Here is a 26168-nt window from a genome sequence, read left to right as displayed (position 1 = left end):
GCGGACACACCGTAACACACCGTAGTAGCAGATGAAGGGCTTCTGCGCCGTGCACGACGCGACGCCAAGGCTGGGGAGGAAGGACACGGAGTACAGGGTGGCGCACATGCCCTCGGAGAAGATCGGCAGCGAGCTCCACGCCGGCGCCGTGAAGGCGGAGCCGCTGGACCAGCTCAGGCCGCGCACGCGCACGTCGAAGAAGAGGCCGATCCACGCCGCGGTGCTGCTGGTGAGCGAGTACAGGGAGCTCACGCTGCTCGCGCGGTTCATGCTCTGCAGGTCGGCCAGGTCTGTGTGGTGCAGCCGGCAGTACCGCAGGGCCTCAGACCAGCTCAGCTTTGCCTCCACCCTGGAGAACTTCTTGCCACCGCTCATCAGCTGCAGGGCTGGGACAGGAGAGGTGGTCGGCGCATGGCTGCCCGCGACCCACCCCTGGTCCTCAAAGAGCTTTCGCCCTCGACACAGGGAGCCTCCCCGACTTGGTTTTCCCCACGCCACCCCTTACCGCGGGCTCTCCACTCGCACACAGCTGTGCCTCTGGGCCTTTGCACCAGCCGTTCTCTTGGCCTGGAAGGACTGGCCACTCGCCACCCCCTGCTCCCCCTCGATCCCTCCTTCTCCGGTGTCCCAATCTCCCCCTTCCCCTTGCGCAACTAACTGCTCAGCCCTCTGCCCCATGCTGAGTAGGCACTCTTCCATTTGTTCAGGGCCCCTTTGTTAGTGCTTAGTAACAATAGCCATTGTGGCCTGAGCACAAGCGGGTGCCTGCACCACGTGGAATCCTTCCAGTAACTCCCAGGATAGACGTCCCCATGCCTGTTTTACAAATGAGGAAAGCCAGTCCCAGAGTTAAGGGACTTGACCAAGGCCACCCAGTGGGAAGGGACAGAGCCAGGACACTATGGGAGAAGTTCCCAGGTCCGGGCCCTGAATGGCGGCGGGGGACTGCCCTGTGGTAGGCAGGGCTGGGAACAGGGGAGTTTTCCCAATACCCTGATGTGCAGGCCCACCCACAGCAAGGATCTGAATTTGCTGGGATGGCATCAGGATTTTGTAAACCATCCCCCGCCCCGGGGAAAGGACTTTTTTGCTTGGTCTGTCTCCACCACCAGGTGCAAGCAACTTGGGAGCAAAGAACGAGCCTTATTCATCCTTATATCCCCAGTGTCCAGCACATCAGAAGGAAATGAATGGAGGAAGGAAGGAAGGAACAAACGAACTAATGAGCAAGTCAAATCTCTCCCAAGAGCCACCCCCAAGCCCCAAGATCTCAGTGTTGGCTTCCTTCCTTCCTGACCCCATGCCCTTGTGGGGTCCTCACAAACAGCTGGTCAGGGGCTACTCTGCCCCGCCAGGCCTGGCGGGGGTGCCAGGGTGGAGGGGGGTGAAGGGCCTGGTGCCAGGATGGTGGGGGCCAGTGGGTCCTAGGCCTTAAGGGATCAGCCTCAAGCCAGATGCCCTAGGAGAGGACCAGAAGACTGCAGAACTGTGCACACACGGTGGCCAAGATGTGTATAATCAGGAGGACAGAGACAGGGCTGACGAGACACTTGTCAACAGGGTGAAGCTCGTCACACCCACCAGAGTCCAAGATGCTGCCTGTGGCTGAGAAAAGCTGGAGGACCCCTGCGTCAGAGAAGGGAAGGGAAAAAATCATTCTTACGAAGTGTGACTCACTTTGGTATTTTTTACTCTATTCTGTTTAATTTTTTAAAATCCCTGGCTGTGGCCCACTAGATTGATTTTAGGACCCAGTGGCTCACAACCCACAGTTTGAGAAGCGCTGGCTGTAGACTCTGTGTCCCGATGCGTCCTTGACTCCAGCCTCTGGCGCTGGGCTCTGTGTTTGTGTCCCACTGTGCGTCAGTCACACAGATAGATCCTCCCTACCCGTGGGCTCTGCCCTGGGGCTCCCAGCTCATCGAAAGGCACCACTCACGCCAGCATCTCCCGCCCCAACCCAGGGGTCATCGCTGGTCCCTCCCTGTCTCATATTCTTGGCATCCAATTGCACTGCAAATCCTGTCATTCCTCAGAGCTGGAACCTTCTTGAACTTTGCAGGCCTTTCCACGCCCACTGCTGCCCTGACCCAAGCCGCCATTTTCCCTCTGGGACTGATAGCACTGGCCCCAGGGGGTCCCTCTGCTTCTACTCCCCACCCCCCATCCCTCACCCCCAGCTGTCACAATACAGCTCCCTCTCCCCACATCCTAGGGGCTCCCACAGGTGACCACGGCTCCTTACCACAGCCCACGAGCCCTGGGGTCTTGGGCCTGCTCTTCTCGAAGCTGCCGCAGCCTCCTGCATGTGTTCCTCGTGCTCACAGGCTCCTCCCTGTGCCCCGGCTGCTTTCCTGCCTTTATTCTTTGCACTTTGATTTACCCTTAGGCCCAGCCCAGATCTCCCTGTTCAGGGAAACCCCGCCACCCACGTGATCTGAAGACTTCCCCGCCTTGCCCATCGCTCCCTGTGACTCTTCCTTCTTGCCACCCGGCTCATCTCCTTCACTGCACTGGTCACAGTGTCTGCTAATCGTGTTTGCTGTCTTCTTGCCAAAGGTCTTCTCCCCTCGTTACGACGTAAGCTCGGTGAGGTCAGGGGCCACATCTGACTGGCACCGACTAGGCACTTAGTAAACGTTTACTGGTTAGATGCATAAATGAAGAAATGAATGAGTGACGTTCTATGCAGAGCAGCGAACTCCAGTGCTGGGCCTGGGCCTGCGGGTTTGCAGGGGGAAGGAGCGAGGGGACCCCAGCCGGGGGCCAAGGCCGAGGCTTCCCCACCACGCCTGAGCTGACAGCTGGAAAACATTCATTTCTTTCCATGCTGTCTCCCCTTAACCTCAAAATCTGGGAGCCTCCGGGGAAGGGCGCCCTGTCTTCCGTCAGACCCAAGCCTGGGCATGCTTCGTCCCCGGGCCGGGCGGGGGCGGCCTTACCTGCTGCACAGAGGGACACGGGGAGCCCCCGGACCAGCATGGTGGCAGCACAGGGCCCGCGCGGCGGGAGGACTCCTCCCCTCTGGCAGCGGCGGAGCCCGGCCTTCTGGGTTTTTATTCCTTGCTCTCCACTCTCCTCTTCCTACCAAAACCAACAGATTTTACTAAACAAACACTTACTCAGCGCCTACTGCATGCCGGGCACCGTGTGGGGTGCTGGGAATGCAGCCAGAATTAAGCNAGGGAAGTGTGTGGCCCAGCCTCTGCGGGACTATGCTCCCTGCTCACCCTCAGCAACCACAGCACCAGGGAGAGACTTCAGGATCCCCATTTTACAGGCGGGAAGGTTGTGGCTGGGAGAAGTGAAATGACTCAACAACTGCGTGCTGGGAAGTCGCAGGACAGCAGTTGAAGCTCAGGTCACGGGAAAGCATGAGGTGGAGGCAATGAGGAGGCCGTTTCAGGGGCGTCCGAGGCCCCCCACTCTGGGCTGGGCTCTGGCTCCCTGATGAAGTACAGACTGGAGCCCAAGGCGCTGTTTCTGGGGAACCAAGAACAGCCTTCTCTCTCTCTCTCTCCCTTCCTCCCTCCCCCTCAACATCCTGTTTATCTCCAGAACTCTCCCCATTCCCTTAAGGGTTAAGCTTTGGGAAACCAGAGTCTGGAAGTTTCTTTTCTGGCCTCTGTCCCTTCACACCCTCCCCAGCCCCTCTGACTGAAAGGGCAAAGGGAAAGAGAAAAATGGCTACTGCTTCGGCACGAATGTCCTGCCACAATATTCTCTCTGCAGTGACTTCACCCCGGTGGCCGAACACATCTGTGCCAGGGCCTCTCGGGGCCGCTCTCGGGGAGGAGAGAGAGCCTGACAACCTGGCCGAGGCGGTCCTGTCCCTGCCACCGGGCAGCTCGGCCATTCACCCAGGTGTCCTCAGGTCTCCTGACTTAAGCACTGGGGCTTCCCCCTGGGAGCGTGGGGACCCCCCCCACCCCCCCGGGGAAGTGCAGCGAGTGTGGGACGCAGGCGGAGCTGCTCCTGGAGGCTGCTGGCACTCTGGTTGCCATTCCATTCACCTGTTTCCACCAGCACAACCCGGAGCGCTTGACAGCAGGGGCCGCGCTATAGTCACAAAGTGCTCGCCCATCACAAGGACAGCAAAACTCTCAATAGAGAGGCGGCGGGATGGTTTGTCTCAGGTTTGCTGGGTTGTTTCTTCCTTAGACGTCCCACGCCCGCCCAGGACTCTGTCTCGTACCCAGAGGTCCTGAACCCGTGAATGAGCCAGGAGGCTTCAGCCGGACGCCACAGGCTGGTGATGACAGAGAGATGACAGCCCTGCTCCCCAGGCTATGAGCCTCACTGGACAAAAGGAACAGAGGCACAAGGAAGCATCGGGCTTCCTAAGCGACCCAGAGACAAACCATTGCAGAAAGCAGTGGGGTTCCTGAAATTCCCCAGAGCTTTTTTCCCCGTCGCCCAAAGTAGGAATGCATTTGCGCCCGGACAGGACACAGCCTTAAGTACAGGCTTATAACCTTCACTTTCCCACCTTCAATATATACCTTTTCTCTTTATTGTTTTAAAGTAGGCTCCATGCCCAGCGCGGAGCCTAACATGGGGCTTGAACTCACGACCCTGAGATCAAGATCGGAGCTGAGATCAAGAGTCGGATGCTCCACTGACAGAGACACCCAGGTGCCCCTCTTTTCTCCCAAACCGACCAGATCTGTAACCCTGGAGTGGAAGCCGCATGGCCCACACTTGCTTTATTACGCGGACAGGATCTCAGCCCCCCAGAGAGCAGGCAGGTGTTTTCCTACAAAGTGAGCTGCTAATGACCGTCTAGGGTCTTTGTTAGAGAGGCGCTTTGTGGCCACAGTGCCCCAGCCAAGCGCCACTCGGGTGGTTTTCCCTAAGCCTTGAGTCCTGTCAGATGATAGAACAATATGTAAAGGAAAAAAAATGTATATTGGTTTCTGCTGTTTCTTGGCACGAAGCTTCTAAAACCCTTTTAGTTTCCTGGGTGACAGGAGTGACTTTTGTTCTAAGGAGGTGACGCTAGGTGGGCTCCTGGATGGAATGGGGAGCTGCCCATCAGAAAGATGAGAAGCTTGGAACTGTCAGCCCCCTCCCTTCTCCAGGGTTCATGACTGATCACGTGTACATGATGAAACCTCCGTAAAAATCCCCAAAGTCCGGGGTTCCAGGAGCTTCCCGGTGGGGGAGCCCATGGAGATCGGGTTGAGCGGTGAGCCTCGAGAGGGCACGGAAACTCCGTGCCTTCCCCATCCCTCACCCTCTGCATCTCCTCTATCGTCTCTTCCATCGGCTCTTACATCCTTTTGTAGGAAACCAGTGAGTGACCTAATAAGTAAAACGTTTCTTTCTCTGAGCCCCTGTAGCAAATTAACCAAACCTGAGGAGGTTCCTGGGAACCTCCCTTCTACAGCCAGTTGGTCAAAAGCACGGATAACAACCTGGACTTGTGGCTCGTGTCTGAAGCAGGGGCGGGGTGGGGGGGGATGCAGTCTTCTAGGGGAGGGCCCTTACCCGTGGGGTCCCTCGCTATCTCCAGGAGTACAGNCCCTGAACAATTCCTTACCAGTGTTGCTAAGTCCTTGACAAGGAGGTAATCATGGCTCTCCGACAACCGTACCATGAAGACTAAGTGGAATAATCTTGGCAGTGGGTCCGACACACCACACCAGCTCTAGTGCAACAAAGTCGTACCTCTGGACGGTCTCTAAGTCAACCTAAGTGTCCTAAGGTGCACGCACGACAAAATGCATCTATTTGGAGTACACAGTTTGATCGGTCGTGCGGCACGTGTACACCAGTAGAACCGCCGCCACATTTGGCTTCTGGAACATTACCAACACCCCAGAATGTTCCCTCCTGCCCCTTGCTGCAATCCCTGACCCCGCCCCAGCTCCAAGCAACCACCCATCTGCTTTCTGTCGCTACAGATTTGTTTCCTAGCATTTCGTTTGAATGGAATTTCCCTCAGCACAGTGTCTGTCAGATTCAGCATGTTGTCGTACACATCTGTACCTTCCTCCTCTTTATGGCTGAGTGCTGTTCCGGCGCAGGAGCATACCACAATTTGTTTATTCCAGTGTGAGGTCATGATGCTCAAGCCCTCTGTGAACATTCAAGAAAGTCTTTGCGTGGATATAGGTGCTCCTTTTTTTTTTTTTTTTTTTTCACAGCTCCTGCCACCAGCTTCTCTGCGCAAACAGCACAGCACAGCAGGCCCCCAGCCCCATGCAAACAGAAGCCCGGGATCTTATCGGTCTCTCCATCCTCCCACTGGCAAGCAGAAGCCTCTACACCAGAGACTTTGTGGGGGGCAGGGCACCTATGGGAGCCTGAGCCACAGCTGGAGCTGGAGCCGGGGTCGCAGCTGCAGCCTGGGCCTTGATTTGAGTCTTGGCCTTGGACTTTGGCCGGCAGAGCCTGAGACCCTTGGCAATGGGGGCACGAGCATGTCTCCCGAGCTTGGGGTGAGCGGTGCAGGTAAGTCGATTGAACTTGCGGCTGCCAGTCCTTGGGATGTTGGGCTTGACAAGGGCCTTGACAGCCTCAGCACATGCGCTCGTGGCCTTGGCATTGCTGGCCTGCATCTTCAGGCATTTCTTGTTGTGCTTCTTCGCAAAGCGCATGTTCTTCAGGAACTTGGGGTCTACCCATAAAAGATTCATATTTTTGTGACTGCGGTTTCTTGATGCCATTTCTGTGCCATTTTTGCGACTGGCTGTGCGTAATGTGGTTCTCGGACTTGGCCATGTCTGCACTGAAGCTGGGGGCTCCCAAAGCACCTTGGAGCAGAAGAGAAAGAGAAAGACTGGGTTATGTTCTTACTTCCTCTAGGGGTGCCTAGGGGTGGGACGGCTGGGTGGCGTGGTAAGATATGTTAAATGCACGCTGTTAAGACACTGCTAACTCTCTTGCAGCGAGCTTCCATCCCTTCCACACCTGCCACAGCGCAGGAGACTTCCAGGTTCTCTGCTACCGTGGCAACATGTAAATCAACTTAATTTTGACTCTGAGCTCTCACCCTGCCAGGTAAGGAAGAAGTTTAGCCTCATCAATTATCAGGGCTGTTCCCACAAAACACTCGCGCGCGCACACACACGCACACGCACACAGCGGGAGAAGAACAAAGCCTGAGTCTCATCCACACTGTGCTCTGTCTGCACTGCTTACCACAGAGATCTCCGTTTTCCTGGATAATCTGAGGTCTGCCAGACCCCCGCCCCCTTGGCTGAGCCACCCCAGCAGCAGAATATGTTCCCAGAGACTGGGACCCACCCAGCTGCTCCTCTCTGAGGTCCTTCTCCAGCCCAGGGCCCTAGAAGAGAAACACAAGTTAATAGCTAAAAATGTTGCACTGTTCCAGTCCTGTCGGTGATGCTTAGTTAATGTTCTCTTTCCCTTAAGAAAGGGGAAAGTTTTTCTCTCCCCTGCAGGGATGCATTTTGAGCTGAAGGCTCGACCTGACTGATAGACACACAGCACATCTGGCCTCTGAGAAGGCTCGGTATCCTGCAGAGCCATAAGCAATATTCCATTTAATAAAGGGACATCTCTGAAGTGTACTTGCTCACTACTGGCCTCCCTGAAGGTGGGGCTCTGGGGAGAGGGGTTCTGGACCTTTGTTCCTGCTCACTGTTCTGAAGCATTTATACAGGTTGTAACCCAAATCTGCTTCGACCATCTTCTGTTGCAAACATAGGTCTCAGTGCCTGGCAAACAGAGTGTTTGTTGGTACACATATTTACTGAGTAAATGAATGAATGAATCATTGACTGTTGGTGATTTTAGGGTGTGGACATGACCCGCTAAAGTGAGTTGTGCTTTGTGGGGCCATTTCTGCTTGAAGGAAATGTTCTGCTACAGCCAGCCTGTCTAATCCCTACACATCTGGGGAAAGCAGTAGGGCACCTGGGGTAAGACCCTTGGATCCTTTGGAAGAAGCATCTAGGGTGCTCTGCTCTTGGGCGCCCCCTACAGGCCAGGACTCAGTAACACATCCAGTCCTGCTTCCTTACGTTCTGAAGAAACATTTTTCCTGTTGCCTAAGAGGAGGATGAACCCTTGGACTCTAAACTACAACTGTATGTATTTTCCCTTTATTTCCCCCCCAGTTAAGTGCTGTTTTATTAACTAATCTTAAAAGAAAGCCCAAATCCTACTGTAATCCTTTAAAAATAAATATTTCAGCCAATTAACACATGAAAAAAAGATGCCCAACATCACTAATCATTAGGGAAACGTAAATCAAAAGTGTAGTGAGGGGCACCTGGGTGGCTCAGTCGGTTAAGTGTCGGACTTCAGCTCACTTCATGACCTCAAGGTTCTTGGGTTCAAGCGCTGCATCGGGTTCTGTGCTGACAGCTCAAAACCTAGAGGTTGCTTCAGATTGTCTCCCTCTCTCTCTCTGCCCCTCCCCGGCTGTGCTCTGTCTCTTTGTCTCTAAAATAAATAAACATTAAAAAAAAAGCCGTAGTGAGCCACCAATACACATTCATTAGAATGGCAACTACCAAAAACCAAAACAAACAAACAAACAACAAAGGAAAATAAGTGTTGGCAAGGATGTGTGGAAAAGGGAATCTTTACGCACTATTGGTGGGAGTGTAAATTGGTGCCGCCACTTTGGAAAATAGTATGGAGGTTCCTCAAAACATTAAAAACAGAACTACCATAGAATCCAGCAATCCCACTTCTGGGTATGTACCCAAAAGAACTGAAAGCAGAGACTCAAAGGGATATTTGTACACCCGTGTTTATAGGAGCATTATTCACAGTTGCTATAAAAACATGGAAGCAACCCCAGTGTCCGTGGAGTGAAGAATGGGTAAGCAAAGTGTGGTCTATACATACACTGGAATATTCTTCTTCTGCCTTTAAAAGGAAGGACGTTCAGACATGAGCTACGACATGGATGAACTTTGAGGACATGATGCTGAATGAAAGAAGTCAGCCAGATGAAGACGAATATTGTGATTCCACTTAAACACGGCACTTCGTCAAAATCATAAACGTAAAAAGTAGAATGGGGGTTGCCAGTGGCTGGAGAAGGGGAGGAGGAAGAGCTACTGGGTACAGAGGTTCAGTTTTACAAGAAGAAAAGAGTTCTGAATGTATTTAATCCCCCTAAACTATACATCTAAAAATGGTTGAGATGGTAAATTTTGTGTGTTTTATTACAATAAAAAATTGGCAAACAAGTAAATGTTTCCTGAGTTCATTGTATCTACATAATTTGACCATTTTTCTTTTCTTTAACCTATTATGTGTATTATCTCCAATTTTGCTCATATTATCTCTCAAATTACTAAATTCTTTCTGTTTCACGTAAGTGTGTGCGTATGCATGCCACTTTTTGATTTGTTCTTTTCTGTTTCTTTTTGTTGTTGTTGTTCTGCTCTGCTTCATGTCATTTTCTTCAACAATTATTTCATCCTCTTAGAAGGTTCTCTAACTTCATAGATTGATTATTGATCTCCTTTCAATATTTTATTTACTTCCTTTTAAGTATACAGTGCGGGGTTCCAGCAGGAGAGGGTTATTGGGGTACATACCACATGCACCTGGGTGTATCTGTGTCTGCTAAATCCCCCCCACCCTCTCCTCTAGCCTCACCCCCAAAACACTCCTGGGCTTGGTCCAGAGTGCCAGGGGTGGGGGTGGGACCATAAATAAAAAAGTGGAATCAGGGGCGCCTGGGTGGCTCAGTTGGTTAAACGTCCAACTTTGGCTCAGGTCATGATCTCACGGTTCGTGGGTTCGAGCCCCACATCGGGCTCTGTGCTGACAGCTCAGAGCCTGCTTTGGATCTTCTGTCCCCTTCTCTCTCTGTCCCTCTCCCCCCTTCAAAAATAAATATTTTTTTTAATATTTTTATTTTATTTCTAGGAGAGAGAGAGAGAGAGACAGCGTGAGCAGGGGAGGGTCAGAGAGAGAGGGAGACACAGACTCTGAAACAGGCTCCAGGCTCTGAGCTGGCAGTCAGCACAGAGCCCGACGCGGGGCTCGAACCCACTAACCGCGAGATCATGACCTAAGCGAAAGTCGGATGCTTAACCGACTAAGCCACCCAGGCGCCCCAATAAATATTTTTTTTAAAGGAGGAATCACTAGTATCTTTAAGGGCTGCTTCCTGCCCTGAGAGGTCTCGGCCAGGGTGTAAGGAGTGGAGGGCATTGTCCTCGTGAAAGAGAGGACTTTGGAGCAGCTCCAGTTCACAGGGAGCTTTGCCACACCCCTTATATACGTTGCCTTATGTAATTCTAAGAGCTAAAATTCAAAAACCCTATGAGGCAGGTACTCTACTATTATCCTATTTTCCGGTGAGGAAACAAGTTCAGGGTGTCGAGGAAACCAGCTGAGGTCCTGTGACTAGTATGGAGAGGACCTGGGGTCTGAAGCCAGGTCTGTATGACACTACAGGCCTGTGCTCCCCAAAGTTGCTCTTTGAGGTTGCTATTCAAGGCCTCACCTCCAGGCTACTAAATGGGATGGAGGACGTGACGGAGTCTCCACATCTGCTTTGGGCAGGACACTCTCCTGCAGGCAGGCAGGCCTGGCGTCTACTCAGTTATCTCTTTAACCCCTATTTTACAAATGTCAAGTGGGAAATGCTGGCGTGGGCTGCCGCGGGTGGGACAGAGAAGGTGGTGGGTCCTCACCGCTCCACTGAGGCCATCTGGGGAGGAGGTTAAACGCGCTGACCGGGTAGCCAGGCTGCCTGCGTTCATTTCATGCCCCTCCCACCTAGCTCTGTGACTGCAGAAAAATGATTCAATGTTTGGTTAAACAGCTTCCTCATCTGTGAGATGGAAACAACAATAATGCCTACTTCTTTTTTTCAGGTTTGTTTAGTTTTGAGAGAGAGAGAGTACGAGCAGAGGAGGGAGGGGCAGAGAGAGAGAGAGGATCCGAAGTGGACTCTGTGCTGACAGCAAAGAGCCTGACTCGGGCTCGAACTTACAAAGTGGGACATCATGACCTGAGCTGAAGCCAGCCGCTCAACCGACTGAGCCATCAGGTGCCCCCAGTGATCCCTCCATCTTAGGATCATTTGTGGATGGGGAAACACACACACACACACACACATTCAAAATGTTGGGTTAAGACACTAGTCATCTTACTACAGTGATCCCCCATCTCTGTAGTTGAACCCTTGACTCTAGTTCATTCTGCAAGAAAAACACTGGCAGCGTTGCCAGGAAATCACTGAGCCAGAGAATCCAGGTCCACGGGCCCGAAGCCCCTCCTTCACGCTAGGACGTCCACGCATGCGCCGCCCTGCCCTTCCGCAGGGACACGCGGCCGTGCAGGTGCCGCTGATCTGCACACTTGGTTGCCATTAACCGAGCTGTGCAACAGGCGGCGGAGACCGCAGAGGCGGTGGGGGCTGGGATCTAGATTTGCACTCTTGAGGGCAGGTCTAGAAGGAGCTCAGAAGGGGCCAAAGCAGCATAAGCTGTGCAGCCGTGGCCCCGGGGCTGCTGCAGGGATCTGAAACAGCAGAGAGTTCCCTCCTGGAAGAATGGGAGATGGGAAGGTATGGACAAATACTCCCTCCTGCTTGATGGTTCCCAGGGCACGAAGTGCTCTGAGTGAGTAGAGGGCGTTGGAATGGGTCGATCCATAACGCTGAGCAGAGAGAAAGCAATGCCTTCCTGGAAGACTGCCTTGATATCACCAGGCATGGTGGCCTGAAAGAAAGCTCTCGACAGGGTGCAGGGGGGAAGGAAGGAAGGTTCTAGTATCAGAACATCCAAAGGCCAGCGTCTGGGTGGGAAGGACTGGAGAAGCCTGGGCCTCCGGCTAGGCCTGCCCTGAAAGGAAGTTGTGGAGGGCAAGGCCTGAGGCCAGTTACCTGGAGATCCAAGGCCACGGGTGCCACGACCAAAGGAAGAAAATGAGCTACGCTCCAGGTGAAGTGATGGGTCAGGAAGGCAGCAAAAACAGGTAAGTGGTGTTAATTTTGTGTCCGCTTGATGGGGCCATGGGGTGGCCAGATATTTGGTGTCTGGGAGGATGGTTTGAGATAAGATTAATATTTGAGCTGGTGGACTGAATAAAGCTGATTGTCCTCCCTAACGTGGGTGGGGCCCATCCCAGCCTGAGTAGAAGGAAGCCTAAGAAAAAATTCTTCCTCTCTGCTTGCCAGTCTTCGAGCTGGGACGTCAGTCTTCTCTGTACCTGGATTAGAATTTACACCATTGGCTGTCCTGGACCTCCAACCTGCAGACAGTAGAATCTGCGATCTCTCTGCCCATAATCACGTGAGCCAGTTCCTTAAAATGAATATCTTGACAGATAGATGAATGGATAAGTAGATCTCCTATTGACTCTGTTTCTCTGGAGAACTCTGGCTAATACAGGTAATCAAGCAGAGGACAAAAGAGAAGGTCCACACAATGTCCTGAGGGTTCTGGCTGCAGCAGGAAAGGGGTCAGGTAAGGCTACCGAGTGGAATCAACAAGAAGAATCTCATAGGTATCATACCGACACAGTGAAGTCTCCATGTGGACCTTGGGGCTTCCGATTTCTAATTCTCTGCGTCCTGATTGCTGAGGGGGTTTATGTACAGAACCTCAGGGCTGTTACATTTACGAATATACCATTATTTCCTGAGGCAGGAACCTGCAGAGAATGTGTTACCTGCACCCAGCCTGACATGGTGAAATGTCAGCTTGACACACAGAGCTCAGAGGACACTTTGTTTTACACTGTTAGAGGGTGTACAGATTTCAGTGCAGTCCAAGCTGCTATATCTAGTGACAGGGCCAGGTAGAGGTGAACTTGGGCCAGATGGAGCAGAGAAGGCTGAGCTGGTATGCTGTGTGCCTGCTGGGACAGGCTAGGCCCTCTCTATGCTGGAAGACCCAGCTGACACGGCAGAGACAGGTGAACCCCGTCGAGGGCCCAGCATGGAGGGCGTGTGTTGCTCTGTAACCCTCCTGGGAGCTTCCTGGGTGCAATCTGAAATTAGCCCCTGAACTCTGAGGGGAGGGAGAGACTGGAGAAAGAGGCAGTCATTCCAGGATGGTGGGTGGCGGTTTTCATGAGCAAAGGGGACTTACATACGAGTCTTGTCTTGGGCAGCAGCAAGATGAATGGAACTGTGTACCTTTATAACCAAGGGTTATAAAGACGCCTTCACACGGTCTAGCCACACACACCATGCAGGTGTTTTCAACACCACACCACCTTGGGATATAGTCTCTGGGTGCAAGAAAGCAGAAACCACGATCCAAGGACAAGGGAGGGGGTGAGGAGCCTCCAAGTGCCAGGGTCCAGCTCCCGGGTCAGTTGGTGGCCACATCTTTTTGATGACCTTTCCGACCAGGGTAGCCCTGCTGATGAGTAGAGGGAGCGCATGTCTTCAGAGGGACTGGCAGGTATTGGCAGTTGCAGTCTGGCACATGGTGGGTAACATGGCACTGCCTGGGGCCTGTGCCTAGGTTTAGAGAAGAACTTAGCTCTAGAGGAGCCAGGGTACTGGGAAGCTCACGAGGCCAGGAATGGAGCCCAGAAGAATATGGCAGAAAGCAGCGCCAAGAACTGGATTGTGCCTCTCTTCTGGGCTCCCTCTGCATAGTGTAAGTGAAATTCTGCTGCTTCCGTCAGCCCCATCATTGATGAGTTCCCGGGGCCCTGCTCCATGTCTCAGTTATTTCTGTGCCCCTGGTGCCTGGCAGGGTGCCTAGCACATAGTGAGTGCTCAGTGAGCATGTGCTGAAGGAACAGGGGACCCAGTGTGGAAACCCCCGCACAGAGAATCAGAGCTTCTTGCTCAGAACCACCCTGGCCCTGGGCCTGGATAAACAGAGTCTGGCAGTGAGGTGGGGGGTTGCGACCCAGGCAGGCTCTGGGGTTCCCCATCCTCCGCATGGGTGTTTGTGGTCATGGTTTTTAGAGGTAGGGGAAGGAAGGGCATTACTTTGTTTTGATCAATAATTAGATAGAAATAAGTGAACGCTCGTCCATAGGGGGCTCAGGAAAGAAGTGTGACCTCCTTCAGTGTTTGATGCCATCCAAGCTGTCTTTGCTCGTGCCACGATTTTCACATGAGTTTTGCCACCTAGAGGAGTAATGTCACTTAGCGCCTCCCTTCCTCAACTTCAGGTAGGAGCTCAGGGCCCCAGAAGGTGCTTCTCAAGAGGGTTCATTGGTCACATGGCCCAGGAACATCCCCGAGGCCTGTGGTAAGAAGAGCTGGGGCTGCAGACAGCCTGCAGGAGGAAGGCGGCTGGGCTTGCAGGTGTTTCCCAAGCACCTGAACGAAGATTCTGGCAAAAGCAGTCCCTGCGGAACCAACATAACAGTGTCACATGCCATCAACTTCTTGTGAGGAAAGGGCCAGCCTGGGTGTCTTGATGTTATAAGAAGTGTCTGTCTGATGTTCGTCTGCCAGAAAAAGCCAAGCAAAAGTCTTACTGTAAAACAAAACCAAAAACTTGAAGGACTGGGTTTCACACCCTTTTCCCGTGGCCGCTAATTAAAATGACCAACTTTGAGAATCTATGGGACGTCACTAAATAGAAGTACTCAACATTTCCACAGGAGGTGTCTCTGTGGGCCACCAGACGGGAGTTCCCACCACGCATTTGTGAGTTCTCACCACACATTTGTGAGTTCCCACTGTGCGTTTGTGAGTTCCCACCGCGCGTTTGTGAGTTCCCATCGCGCGTTTGTGAGTTCCCACCGCGCGTTTGTGAGTTCCCACCGCGCGTTTGTGAGTTCCCAAAGATCTGCAATTAGCAGAAATGTAGGACCAACTCTGTCAGTCAGGTTTAGTTGCAAAGAGAACCCAGGTTTACTTGTTGGGAGGGTCAGCAAGAGTGTGAACACTCGGTTTCCAGGAGCAGAGTTGAGGCCCACGTCAGAGAACTGGCTCCTTGAGAGCCGTGCCTTGGCTCCACCCGCGCAGCAGACCAGATGCTTCCACATGGGCATTTCCTCATGGGAGGACTGAGAGCTAGACAAAGGCTAGCTTCCTACTGATGCCTTTTGCCAAAAGAGATAATCCACAGCCCGGCATAGAGCTCACTCCTGTGACAAGAAAGGAAGGAGCAGACTCTGGGAAACTGCCCAATTCTTAGTCCTTAGGTGCACTGGGTTTCCCTTGCACTTCGGCCCCCCATGAGAGCCCTGCAGGCTGCCTCTGCCCGTGCCGGGAATGCTTCTCTCCCTTCTCCACGGTGGCTCTCAGAATCTGCCTCTGGCTCCCCTGTCTGGAGACGGGAAGACTTCTCTGGCTCATTGACCTTTCCACGTGACTCTTGAGTGCAGCAGCTTCCTTGCTTTGATCACCACCTACAGCTCCAGGTCGGAGATCCCCCTTTTCTCAGCTCAAGCCCTGGAACTCCTACCAAAGGAAGAAGGTTCACACCTTCCAGAGCATTCTTCACATGGACCCAGCTCTGAGGTGCTAATGACCCTGGGGACAAAATGGGCAAGAGCAGAATGTAAACCAGGTGTGAAAAAGGCAACGGCCAGGCTGACTCCGCAGAAGGTCGGCCAGTGTCCAGTCTCTAAATGATGGAAAACTTTGGTCCAGACGAGGCTGTTGTCCATGTCTGTGGGTGGGGCCTAGCAGTAGGTGTCCCCATGCAGGAGTCATGTTCAGGTTGCTTCACAGGGCTAGACCTACATGGTCACCTGCAGCAGGTTATGGACTGTCAGCCAAGGGTGAGGCCCATCCTCCAGGGAAGGTGCTGGCAGAGATGAGGCAATATGCTTGGGCCCCAGTTCTGCTCAGAGGGCTTAGAACTCAAGAGAAGCTTCAGAGCAGATTGACATTCTGGTACCCATAGGAGGGGAGGGAGATTTGTAGAATGGATCCAGGATAGACTGGGATTATTACAGTGTAAATCTGGGATAAACGGGATCATTATTACAACTTCTGTCTCAGCATCCCAGCCTGTTGGCCATTCTGATGACAAGAAGGGGGCCCTTAAGCTGAACTCCAGCTCTGCCAGCCCGCACTCGTTGGGAGATTTAATCCCGGCTCCATCTTGTGTATTCTTCCCTTTTGATCTTGTCAGCTTCCTCCCTTTACACAAAAATCAGAGGAATGTGAACTCAAGTTTTCTTACAAGGGGACTTGTCAGAATGAACTGGGAAGGATGGGCTGCATCAAGAAGGTGTGGCAGAGATTGGCTACCTGCTCCTTACACTTATTTCCTCTTGGGAGAGATCCAGCCACGTGTCCCAGCCTGCTCTGCAGGTAGGTGTGGCCGTGTGGTTGTGTTCCAGCCAAAAAATGGGGAGCAAAGGGGGTGCTGGCTGCTCCCAGGACTAACCCTCAGAACCCCGCCATTTGTGATCTTCCGCGTACACTGTGCGAGGCATAGTCCCCAAAAGGCCAATCCAAAGAGGGTATTGTGCCACTCAGATGTATGGCGTCGGCGATACATGGGGATTTGGAGGTGTCAGAAGTAGAGAGGGGCTTTAAGGGACTGGGAGAGCAACGGTAGAGAATCTTTGAGCAGGGGTGCCAAAAGAGGCAGGAATATAATTGCCATCCACTGTTGGGATTCCATCCAAAGAGAGTAAAGGGACACCAGCCAAGTAAAGAGGCCCCAGGAGCCATATTCAGTAGGAGCAGGGGAGCCTCTGGCTGTTGGCGGCTCTTACTTTATCTCACACAACAGGCTGTTCTGTAATGGCTGGCTGTGGGAAGAGTGACAGGTTCCCCTGGGTCCTGAAAGGCCCTGGCAAACATGTCCCTGGCCTTGTCCCTCCTGGTGAATGTACAGAAGAAAAAAGCCTGTAGTCCTCGTACAATACATATAGTACATTTGCTCTGACTTTTTACTTATCATGAGCTGTCTTGAATTATCTGGAGATTTACAATTACCTGTTCAGAATATTCTATTTTGTTCCTGAAATAGAGGTACTAGAAGTTCATGACAGAAACTAGATGTAATTTTTCCACAGGAACAATATAATAGGGCTGTGATTCTAGCCAAGGTCTGATACTATACTTGCAGAAATGTTCAGAAATTGTAGAGTAACCGATGTGTCCGTAAGAAGCCTACCCTGACACAGCGTGGAGTGTTCTGAGGCCTCTATAAATCAGTCAAGTAGGACAGTGCAGTAATTAATCACAGTAAAGCTCTAAAAATTTTACGTGAGAATTTCCCTGGGGGCTTGGAACCAGAGAGCCCTCTGGCCGAAGGCAGCAGCCAGACCCAACGGTACGTCTGCAGAGTGTTTTAGAACAAATTATCCAGGTCATCTGTTGAACCGTGTTAGCCCAAGGTTGACTGGAGACCACAGCTGTCAGGATTCTGGACACCTTTATGAAATATTGTCCTCATCAAAGGGCTTTAGAACACTGGGTCACCCCTGGAATTATAAGAGGCCAAACTCAGAGGCCCAAGGCCATTTTTATTTTATTTATTTGTTTGTTTATTCATTTTTAAAGTTCACTTATTTTGAGAGAGAGAGAGAGCGTGTGCATAGCAGGGGCAGAGAAAGAGGGAAGAGAGAGGATCCCAAGCACTGTCTGCACAGAGCCCAATGCAGGGCCTGAACCCCCAAACTTGGAGATCATGACCTGAGCCCAAAGCAAGAGTCCCAACGCTTAACCCTGAGCCACCCACGCACCCCCCCCAAGGCCATTTTAAAATCCCCCTCCCCCGGCAGCCTCCCACACAACATGGCCTTCATGAAACCTAAAAACCAGGACCTTTGAAGGAAATTCCAATGACATCAACTTGGAGAAAAGAGACGTGTGACTGCTTCTTTCTCTCTGTTGTGAATATCCCTCTTCCACCAAACTCCATTGAAGCGTCCGTGGGCTTTATGTTCCTGGCCCTTGTCCCCGTGGGTTTTGCCAGGAAGAGGGGGGGGCCAGAAAAAGCCCAACTGGCATTCCTTGGGTAAGAACAGCCCAGGGCTCGAGTATACCCAGGTTCTGCCAGCCAGCGCCTCGCGCCACTGCAGAGTTTCAGACAGAGGAGAATAACGCAAGGTTCATTTAATCAGGCTCACCGATTGTATTTTCTCGGCCCTTCCAGAACACGCTGGTGACAACGGGGATGGATCCGGGCTCAGGACCCGTGGATGCTGTGAGGAGGCACAGGCCTGGAGCTGTGGGTCAGTAGTGATCATCTGTTCGAATGATGGTCATTATACATGTATAGTTGATGAAGACCCTGAATTCTTTTAGACCCAATTTCCTGGTGCACGGGCCAGCGGGCTCATGTGAACTGCTTGGCCGGAAGGGGCCTCATTTAGCAACCAATCAGCCAAGAGAAGAAGCTCTGCCGTTGGCCTAGGAGGATCTCGAGCCAAACGAGAGAGGAGACGGGGCCGCTTCCACCAGGCTGGTGAAGGTTGAGAGAAGGTCTGTTGTCTTCCCTGCAGTCCCCTGAACCTGAGCAGAAAGGGCCCTTCTGCTCTGTGGCCAGCGGATCTGCAAGGACTGAGTACAGGGATCAAGGGACCCTTTGACCTGACATTTCACCCTTCATTTACCAGCCGGGGAGGAAGCCTGGGAAGCTCATCATGCCTCTCCCCAACTGAATAGCGTGATAGACACTTTTTCCTTTGGCTGTGATGGAGTAAGAGCAATGACCGTCACCAGGTTGGGGGCTGTGAAATAACCCCCCAGAAATGCATCGGAAACACTGTCACGGCTCCAGAGAAGGTTCTAGAGCTCACGGCCTCCGTGAGGGACAGAATGAGGGAGAGGGGAGGAGGGTGCAGACACGTGCTTCCTGTGCAGTTTGCATCCCTTCCTGTATCCCAAGCTGGCTGTCCTCAGACTTTCTATGTTGGCCTTTCTGATAGCAACTAAGAGTTGAAACAAGAGCGAAGGAGGTAAAATGCCCAACAATACCAAGAAAAGAGAAATTAGGCTCGCCAGCTGCATTCCGAATGATTTTAGGTCCCACAAGAGGCCACAATCCATGGACTCTTTAGGCACAAATTATACCCCCTTCAGAATATGCTCCCCAGCCCCAGAGGCTTCTCCTTGTCAGCACCGTCCACATTTTGCTTCCTGCTTCAGCCCTCTTCCAGGACGATAGAAGAGACTGGGTGGTGCGGGGGAGAGAGGGGACAGGCCAAGCCGTGTGGTTAGGCCAGGGTGTCAGAAGTCATCCTGCGAAGATCAGCACCCCCTCCGGCCCCCGGCATAGAGAACCCCAGGTTAGCAGGAGGGACTTCAAGGCATCTCAACCCAAGACAGCTTCGGACCCAAGGAAGGGTCCGTCCACGTGGGGAAGGTACAGCAGAAGAACCGATGTGCAGTGGGGGAGGGGAGCTAGCTGTTCGGGGCAGACCCTTCCTGGTCGGTAAGTCCCGCTCAGGGAGAAGACAGAACTCTTGCTTCTGGTGAGGCGTGCCTTCCGCCAAGGCCGTAACAGGCCAGGTCGTCCCCCCGGGGGGTTGTGCAGGAGACCCCCTGCCCCCTTGCAGGAGTTTGGAACCTGACCTATCCCTCAGCTCAGTGGCCGAGGCACCCGAGGCTCAAAGCTGTAGTGTCACTCCAGGCCAGTATGCGGGACCGGGGCATTGTGACCTCAGCTGTTTTGTACACAGATAGGTGGCCGTCCTCCCTCACCTTGGCCTGTAATCTACCTAGGACAGTGGCCTGGTCACAGGGGCCCGTGTGGGAAGGTTGGGAAGTTAAAGAACACTCTGGCCTCCTCCATCATGTCGGCCAAGAGGGTGGAACTGAAGAAGTCAAGCCTGGTAAAGGAGAAACATTGGCTGGACAACGTGGGGCCGCTTTGAGTCCTCACTGAAGGGAGGTGTAGGGTGGGCGTAGGGGGACACAGAGAACTTTCTGGTGAATGTTCGGCTCTTCCCTCTCCATTCTAAGCATGAGGTGGCCTTTGAGCCTGGAAGGGGGGTGGGATTCATCCCTGGCCGTGGGGTGGGAAGGAAGGAGGCCTCTGCTGACTCCCTTTGGGACGAGGAGCCATGTTATACCCACACCACCTCCAAGCACCCCCGGGGCCACGCCTCCGGGCCAGGCCGGTGCCAGGCCTGCGTCCGCGGGCACATCTAAGGCACACAAGCACCTTATTAGATAATGTGATGAGTTCCCCTAATTTGCAGATGAGGAAGGGAGGCGTGGAGGGAGTAGATAGCCTGCCCGGGCGGCACAGGTAGCAGACAAGCAAGGTGAGATCAGATTGCAAGTCAGTCTGTCCCCGAAGCCTGAACTAATCCACGGCTCCCATAAAGTCATCTTCTAGTACGTTCCCGGCTCAGGCCCCCCAGCGGGGAGAGGGCTGCCTGGTGGCTGGGCAGGTGCGTGTTCAGAAAAGGAAGAGAACACGACAAAGTTTGGGTTGTCTTGAATCAGGCCCTTGGGAGGGGGTGGGCTACGCAGGCCCGAGTTCGGGGGCAGCTGGACAGGCAGGGCTGGGTAGGGGGGCCCTTGTTGAGGAGGCTGGTGCCATCCCCCAGCCCTGGCGCCCAACAGGAGCACTGCCAAACTCCTCTCTCTGCAGAACAAGGACTACAGGGCCGTGTGCCTGGAATTGAAGCCCCAGCTGACCAAAGTAAGAAGCTTTTGTGAGGCCATGCCGGCAGCCAGGCCTGAGACCCGTGGGGAGGTGACTTGGAGCCAGGGGTCATTCGCTGTTCCTGGCAGCCGAGACCTGTCCCAGGTGCTGGGGGAGACACTGAGAGAGAGAGACAAGCTCTCTGCTCTCGCAGAACTTCACACTTGCAGTGACCTGATACAGAAACAAACAAGGAAAATTCGGTAGTGGTACCGGCTTGGCAGAGAACTGAAATAGGGAGGTCTGACAGGGTAGCTGCTGGGCCCAGGGGGTCGGGAAAGGCCCCAGGCTGGGCTGGGAGCTGAAGCCACGGCCACAGAAGGGCTGAGGAAGGGCAGTGGGGTGGGGGGGAAGGAGCATGGTCGTTCAGGGGCCAGGAAGGGTGGCGGCGTGACGAGCTCAGAGCAGAGCAGATGGTGGAGCTTTCGGTGCAGGTGGGGCCGCCGGCTCTCACCCCTGCCCTGGCCCGAAAGGAGGAACAGAAACTTGGGAAGATCTCTCCTGCCTCACCCACCCCACACCCACGACGTCCGACATTCTGTGTTTCTGTTTTCAACCAACAGAGCTATGACTACAAAGGACTTAAACAAGAAGGGCTGGTTGCCAAACCAGGAGGGACACAGGAGCTGAGGGTAGGTGGGGCGGCCCCGGCGGCCGGCCGCTCCGTGGTGGGTACACAGCTGGGGTCTGTGGTTCTGCTCCGGGCCCGGGGCCTCATCCCCTTCCATTCTGTTCTGTCCTAAGTCTTCGTTTTGAAGTAATTTCAGACTTACGGAAAATTTTCAAAAACACTGTACAATGAATTCTAGTACACCCTTCACTCAGATTTCCCAAATGTTGGCATTTGATGATTCTCTCTCTCCCCCCTCCCTCCCTCTCTCTCTATGTATTCACACACACATACGTATAATGTTCTCTGAATCATCTGAGAGCATGTTTCTCTCAAATTTCAGTGCCTATTGCCCTAAAAACAAGAACGGCCTCTTACACAATGAGCAAAATATCAAAACCAGGACACGAACATTGATTCAGTCCTAATTGTATCAATTATTCTAATTTTATCAGTTATTCCACTCGCATCTTTCACGACGAAAGAATGTGGGAGCCAGTCCAGGACCACACACTGCGGCGAGGCTCCGCGCCTCTCTAGTTGCCTTTCGTCTGGAATAGCTCTCCAACCTTGGTTTTTGGGACATTGTCATTTAGGAGGATTATAGGTCATTTATCTTGTAGACTGGCCCTTCATATGGAGGTCTGAGGCTTCCCGGTGACCAGATGCAGCTATGCATTTTGGGGGGTCACGTCACAGAAGTGAAGGTGTCCCCTTCAGGGCATCATATCGGGAGGCACGGGCTATCTATATGGGCCACAGCATCCTTTCTTTTCTCCCTGGCGGGAGGCAGCTCTCTGTTCCTCCTTATTAGCAATGCCCCAGGATCTTTCCCTTCTGTCCCAGACTTTGCCTTACTCCTTCTCTTCCCTATTTTATTTCCTCAGAATGAACTCAGGGAGGTGAGGGAAGAGCTCAAGGAAAAAATGGATGAGATCAAACAGGTAACAGGATGAGACCTTTCAGGACATGGAAGGAAAGGGTGCTTTCCAGGAAAATGCACTGGCTAACTTCAGATCACAAAGGGAATCAGGAATTGCATGGAAAAAGCATCCGCCTGGCTCAGCCCGCGCCCCTCCAGTGTTTCAGTGCTGAGCCGCTTAGCGTAGCAATGCCTCGTCTTGTCTGAAGCTTAACCCCAGGTTTTGAATGACAAGAACTCTCTAAGGCATCACATTGAGGAGTAGGGGGTATAGCCCCAGTGACAGAGTGAGAGGAGCTGACCAGGACGTGGGGGAAGTCAGGGGCCAATTCCATTCTCCTTCCTCCTCTTCCCGGAGCAAGTCACCGAGCAGGAACGCTCTTGCTGCTTTGCTAGAACCGCCGATCTCGTGCGTAGGGTGAGAGGAAAGGCTGAAGAAAGAAGGTGTAACTGAAGCTGTGGTCTGAGCCCCACAAGGAAACCTTGTAGCAGCCAGATCTAAGCCCCTCCGAGGCTGCTGCTGCTGGTGACTTCATGGTACATGCGCCCTAGTGCCTTCATAGACTCCTTGGGAAGAAAGGGGCTTTAATTGGCCACCACAAGTCCGTTCCTTGCGTTTTATCCAAGAAGCAGCTGATGCCCTTTGTTTAAAATGCCCCAGAGGTGACTCCACATTCAGTAATATGTGCCATACCTTTCTTCTCCATTAGATAAAGGGTGTAATGGACAAGGATTTTGATAAACTCCAGGAATTCGTGGAGATTATGAAGGTAAGCATTTACTGAGTGCCTCCCATGGGCCAGTACCCCACTGGGAATTACGGAAGGAGACTGCACAGGAAACTGCCCTGTAGTTGCTTACCATCTAGCAGAAGACCCAAACTCTATGGCAAGGGAGAAGTAAATAACAAGGAAGTACCGAGTTCCATGACAACTGGCTGTCCGTTTATCAGGAGCCTGGAGAATGAGTCATGAATGTGGCGTTGGGGTAACCACACAAAGCCTTACAGAGAAGGTGAATCTTCCTGTGAGCTTTGAAGGCTACATGGGAAACTCTAACCAAAAGCCTAGTAAGATGAGTTTTGAACTCAACAATTACTAAGAGGAACACCTAGACTCTAGAATAGTGGTTCTCAGGGTGCCTGGGTGGCTCAATCAGTTGAGCATCCTACTTCAGCTCAGGTCATGATCTCGTTTGTGGGTTCGAGCCCTGCATCGGGCTCTATGCTGACAGAGCCTGGAGCCTGTTTCAGATTCTGTCTCCTCTCTCCTTGCCCCTCCCCCACTTGCGTGCTTTCTCTCTCTGTGTCTCAAAACTAAACGTTAAAGGAAATGTTTAGAATAGTGGTTCTCAAATCTTGATGTGTTAGGGGGCTTAGATCCTTGAATTTCTCTCATGTTGCCCAAGTGAAAATTTGAGAACTACTGATATAGAAGGATAAATAGGCAAAGCAGATATCTTAAAATTTTTAAGAGTTATAAAAGGGCAGTACCCCTACCAGATATATAAAATTCATGTAAAACCACAATAATCTTGTGTAGATAACCAGTCATATGAACAAAAGCAGTGTATATAACCCTGTATCAACCTCTGCCGAGGATACACAGGATTTTAAACCTCTGTATACTCAGGCCTGGTCAGATGAACTGAGTAAAAATCTCCAGAGGGGGGCGCAGTTCCTTCAAACTCTAAAACTGATGCTGATGCTTTCCGCTGGATAAGAACCGCATCCTACACACCTTAGCAGTAGTTTTTAATCTTGCCTGCATATTGCCCGCACCTGTACTGTGGCTTTGACCTTATACCCAAGCTGCACCCCATAATGCAGGTCCAGGCATCAGTAGCTTTTAAAGATCACTAGGTGATTCCCTTGTACCCTGAAGTTTTGGGCAGCACAACTCTATACATTTTAGAAGGCAATAAAGATGATTTTTCAAATGTTGGAAAAGATAATGTATTCATATTAAGAATCTTGATTATATGAAGAAGAACTTAATTCAGCTAACACTGTAAAACTGAAATGGTCCTTAAAGTGAATTTAAATGATAAAAACCAATAAGAATAAGTTATATATATAAATATTTAACTGTAGGGTCTAAAAAAATACAACAGAAGAAATCATTAAGGAAATGTTGATATATTTAATAATATAAAAAATTTTTAAATGATAACAGCAAAGCACCGTATACAGAATTAAGAAGCAAACAGTTTGGGGGAAGTAATTTTCCACAAATAGGATAAACATTGATAAATGGTTTTTTATCTGTAACGTTTAAATCTCACACTAATCAATAAGGGCTAAAATGGAAAATGGGCACAGGGTATGAACAAACAATACACAAAAGAGAATACAACTAAAATACAGTAAATATATTGAAGAGGTTTACCTCATGAATAATCAATGAAATGCCAAATGGAAACAATACTTCAGTCATTGTCACATTCAAATAGGCAAACCTTTTATTTATGACACTTATAGAACAGGGCAGGAATGCTCTTATGCTGCTGATCAAAGTATAGTTTTGTACAAAACTGGAAAGGAATTAGACAATAGGTATCAAAAAATATCAAACTGCTTGACCTATTAGTTTCATTTCCCAGAATTTAGCCTATGAAAATAATCAGAAATACTAGCATGGGTATCTGTAAAAAGATATTCATCACATGATTATATATAACAGCAAAAATCTGTAAACCACAATTTTCAACAGTAGAAGAATAGCCAAATTATGGTATATCCATGGAATGAAAATTAGGAACTACTGGAGAAAATGTTTCTGGGCGCACCTGCCTGGCTCAGTCGGTAGAACATGTGTCTCATATGAGTTCTAAGCCCACATTGGGGGTTATGAGTTCAAGGCCCACACTGGGCATGGAGCTTACTTAAAAATAATTGGGGCACCTGGGTGACTCAGTCGATTAAGCATCTGACTCTTGGTTTGGCTCAGGTCATGATCTCATGGTTCATGAGTTCGAACCTTGCATTGGGCTCCACGCTGACACTATGGAGCCCTCTTCGGATTCCCTCTCTCTCCCTCTCTCTCTGCCCCTCCCCCATTCACTCTCTCCTTCTGTCTCTCTCTCAAAAATAAATAAATAAACTTTAAAAAATTTCAGTTAAGAGCAATGCCATGATTGGGTTAGATGTTAACATTAAGGGGAAACTGAATGAAAGGTATATGGGAACTCTTTCTACTATTTTGCAACTTCCAGTAAAGCCCAAATTATTTTGATATAAAAAGCTTATTTAAAAAAAAGAATGCTTATAGTGAGAAGGAAGAAAGCAAGATACAATCTATATAGGCTGATCTCAGTTAAGTGGGAGAAAAAATAGCAAAGTAAATATTTAGAAAAAAGACTGAAAAGAAATACACCAAAGGGCTTAATAAGGGTTATTGCTCGGTGATGAGATTAATTTGCTTTTATATTCCTCTATATTGTCCATATTTTCTACAAAGGGCATGTGTTGTCTCTACGTTAAAATGCAGACACAGTAATGTTTTGTCAGTGGGCAGGACTGGGTATGGGAAGGCACAGAGGAGGCTATTTTGGGACTGGGAACAGCTTGCACACAGCGTGGAAGCAGGAAGAACGTGAAGTGGATCACGGTCAGTGGGGAGATCAGTCATGAAAGTGGGATCATCTGGGAAAACTGTGAGAAATAAGCTGGAGTGGGCACAAAGGCGGTGGATAATGAAGGCTTTTGAAAGACAGGCGGACAGGTTGGGACTTGGTTGTGTAAGCAGTAAGAGGCCTCTGGAGATTTTTAATCAAAGAACATGCTAGAAGCAGCACTTNCCGTCTGGAGCTAGACTATCAGTCAGGAAGCTACATCCCTGCTCAAGATGAGGAGCACTGGACCAGGTGTAGGAACAGAAGGGAAACGATAAACCCGAAAGGTGCACCGAAGGAAAAATAACATTCTTGGTGGTCGACCCAACACAGAGAATGAAGGAGAAGCAAGCGTCCATGACCCCACCAGGCAATCTGGACAGTTAGAAGAAAGTGATGACGATGGCAAGGACAGTTGGCAAACAGATTTAGAAGAGAAAACGAGGAGATCACTTCGGGACATGAATTTGAAGTCATAGTGACACTTCTAAGAATAAGAGATATACTGACTCTGATTTTTTGAGACCAGCGGCCA

At 51.2% G+C, this 26168-nt stretch overlaps 2 protein-coding genes and 1 pseudogene across 7 annotated transcripts in view; 1 reads left to right on the top strand and 2 right to left on the bottom strand.

Moving 5' to 3' along the window:
- The window catches only part of CLEC20A (C-type lectin domain containing 20A), a 16918-nt gene extending 13936 nt beyond the window's left edge, over window positions 1–2982 (bottom strand). The window contains exons 1-2 of the mRNA XM_077763090.1: window positions 2943–2982; window positions 21–386 (exon numbers count right to left, since the gene is read on the bottom strand). Of these exons, the coding sequence (XP_077619216.1) occupies window positions 21–386; window positions 2943–2982 (406 nt within the window). The remainder of the gene's footprint in view (window positions 1–20; window positions 387–2942) is intronic.
- Window positions 2983–6266: 3284 nt separating this feature from the next.
- LOC144230818 (large ribosomal subunit protein eL29 pseudogene) lies at window positions 6267–6726 on the bottom strand (annotated as a pseudogene).
- Window positions 6727–19531: 12805 nt separating this feature from the next.
- Window positions 19532–26168, top strand: part of TEX35 (testis expressed 35) — a 9551-nt gene continuing 2914 nt past the window's right edge. For 5 of the 6 annotated variants that reach the window (XM_077763134.1, XM_077763129.1, XM_077763128.1 and 2 more), the window contains exons 1-5: window positions 19532–19668; window positions 20436–20594; window positions 21053–21121; window positions 21987–22043; window positions 22732–22791. In XM_077763134.1, the coding sequence (XP_077619260.1) occupies window positions 19630–19668; window positions 20436–20594; window positions 21053–21121; window positions 21987–22043; window positions 22732–22791 (384 nt within the window). In that variant the 5' untranslated portion in view covers window positions 19532–19629. The remainder of the gene's footprint in view (window positions 19669–20435; window positions 20595–21052; window positions 21122–21986; window positions 22044–22731; window positions 22792–26168) is intronic. The other variant, XM_077763132.1, reaches the window with a different exon arrangement.

The sequence above is a fragment of the Crocuta crocuta genome, unplaced genomic scaffold, assembly GCF_008692635.1.
Source record: "Crocuta crocuta isolate KB4526 unplaced genomic scaffold, BGI_CrCroc_1.0 scaffold3, whole genome shotgun sequence".
Classification (NCBI taxonomy): Eukaryota; Metazoa; Chordata; class Mammalia; order Carnivora; family Hyaenidae; genus Crocuta; species Crocuta crocuta.
Note: the sequence above shows the minus strand (reverse complement) of the source record. Positions and strands in the feature narration are given on the sequence as shown.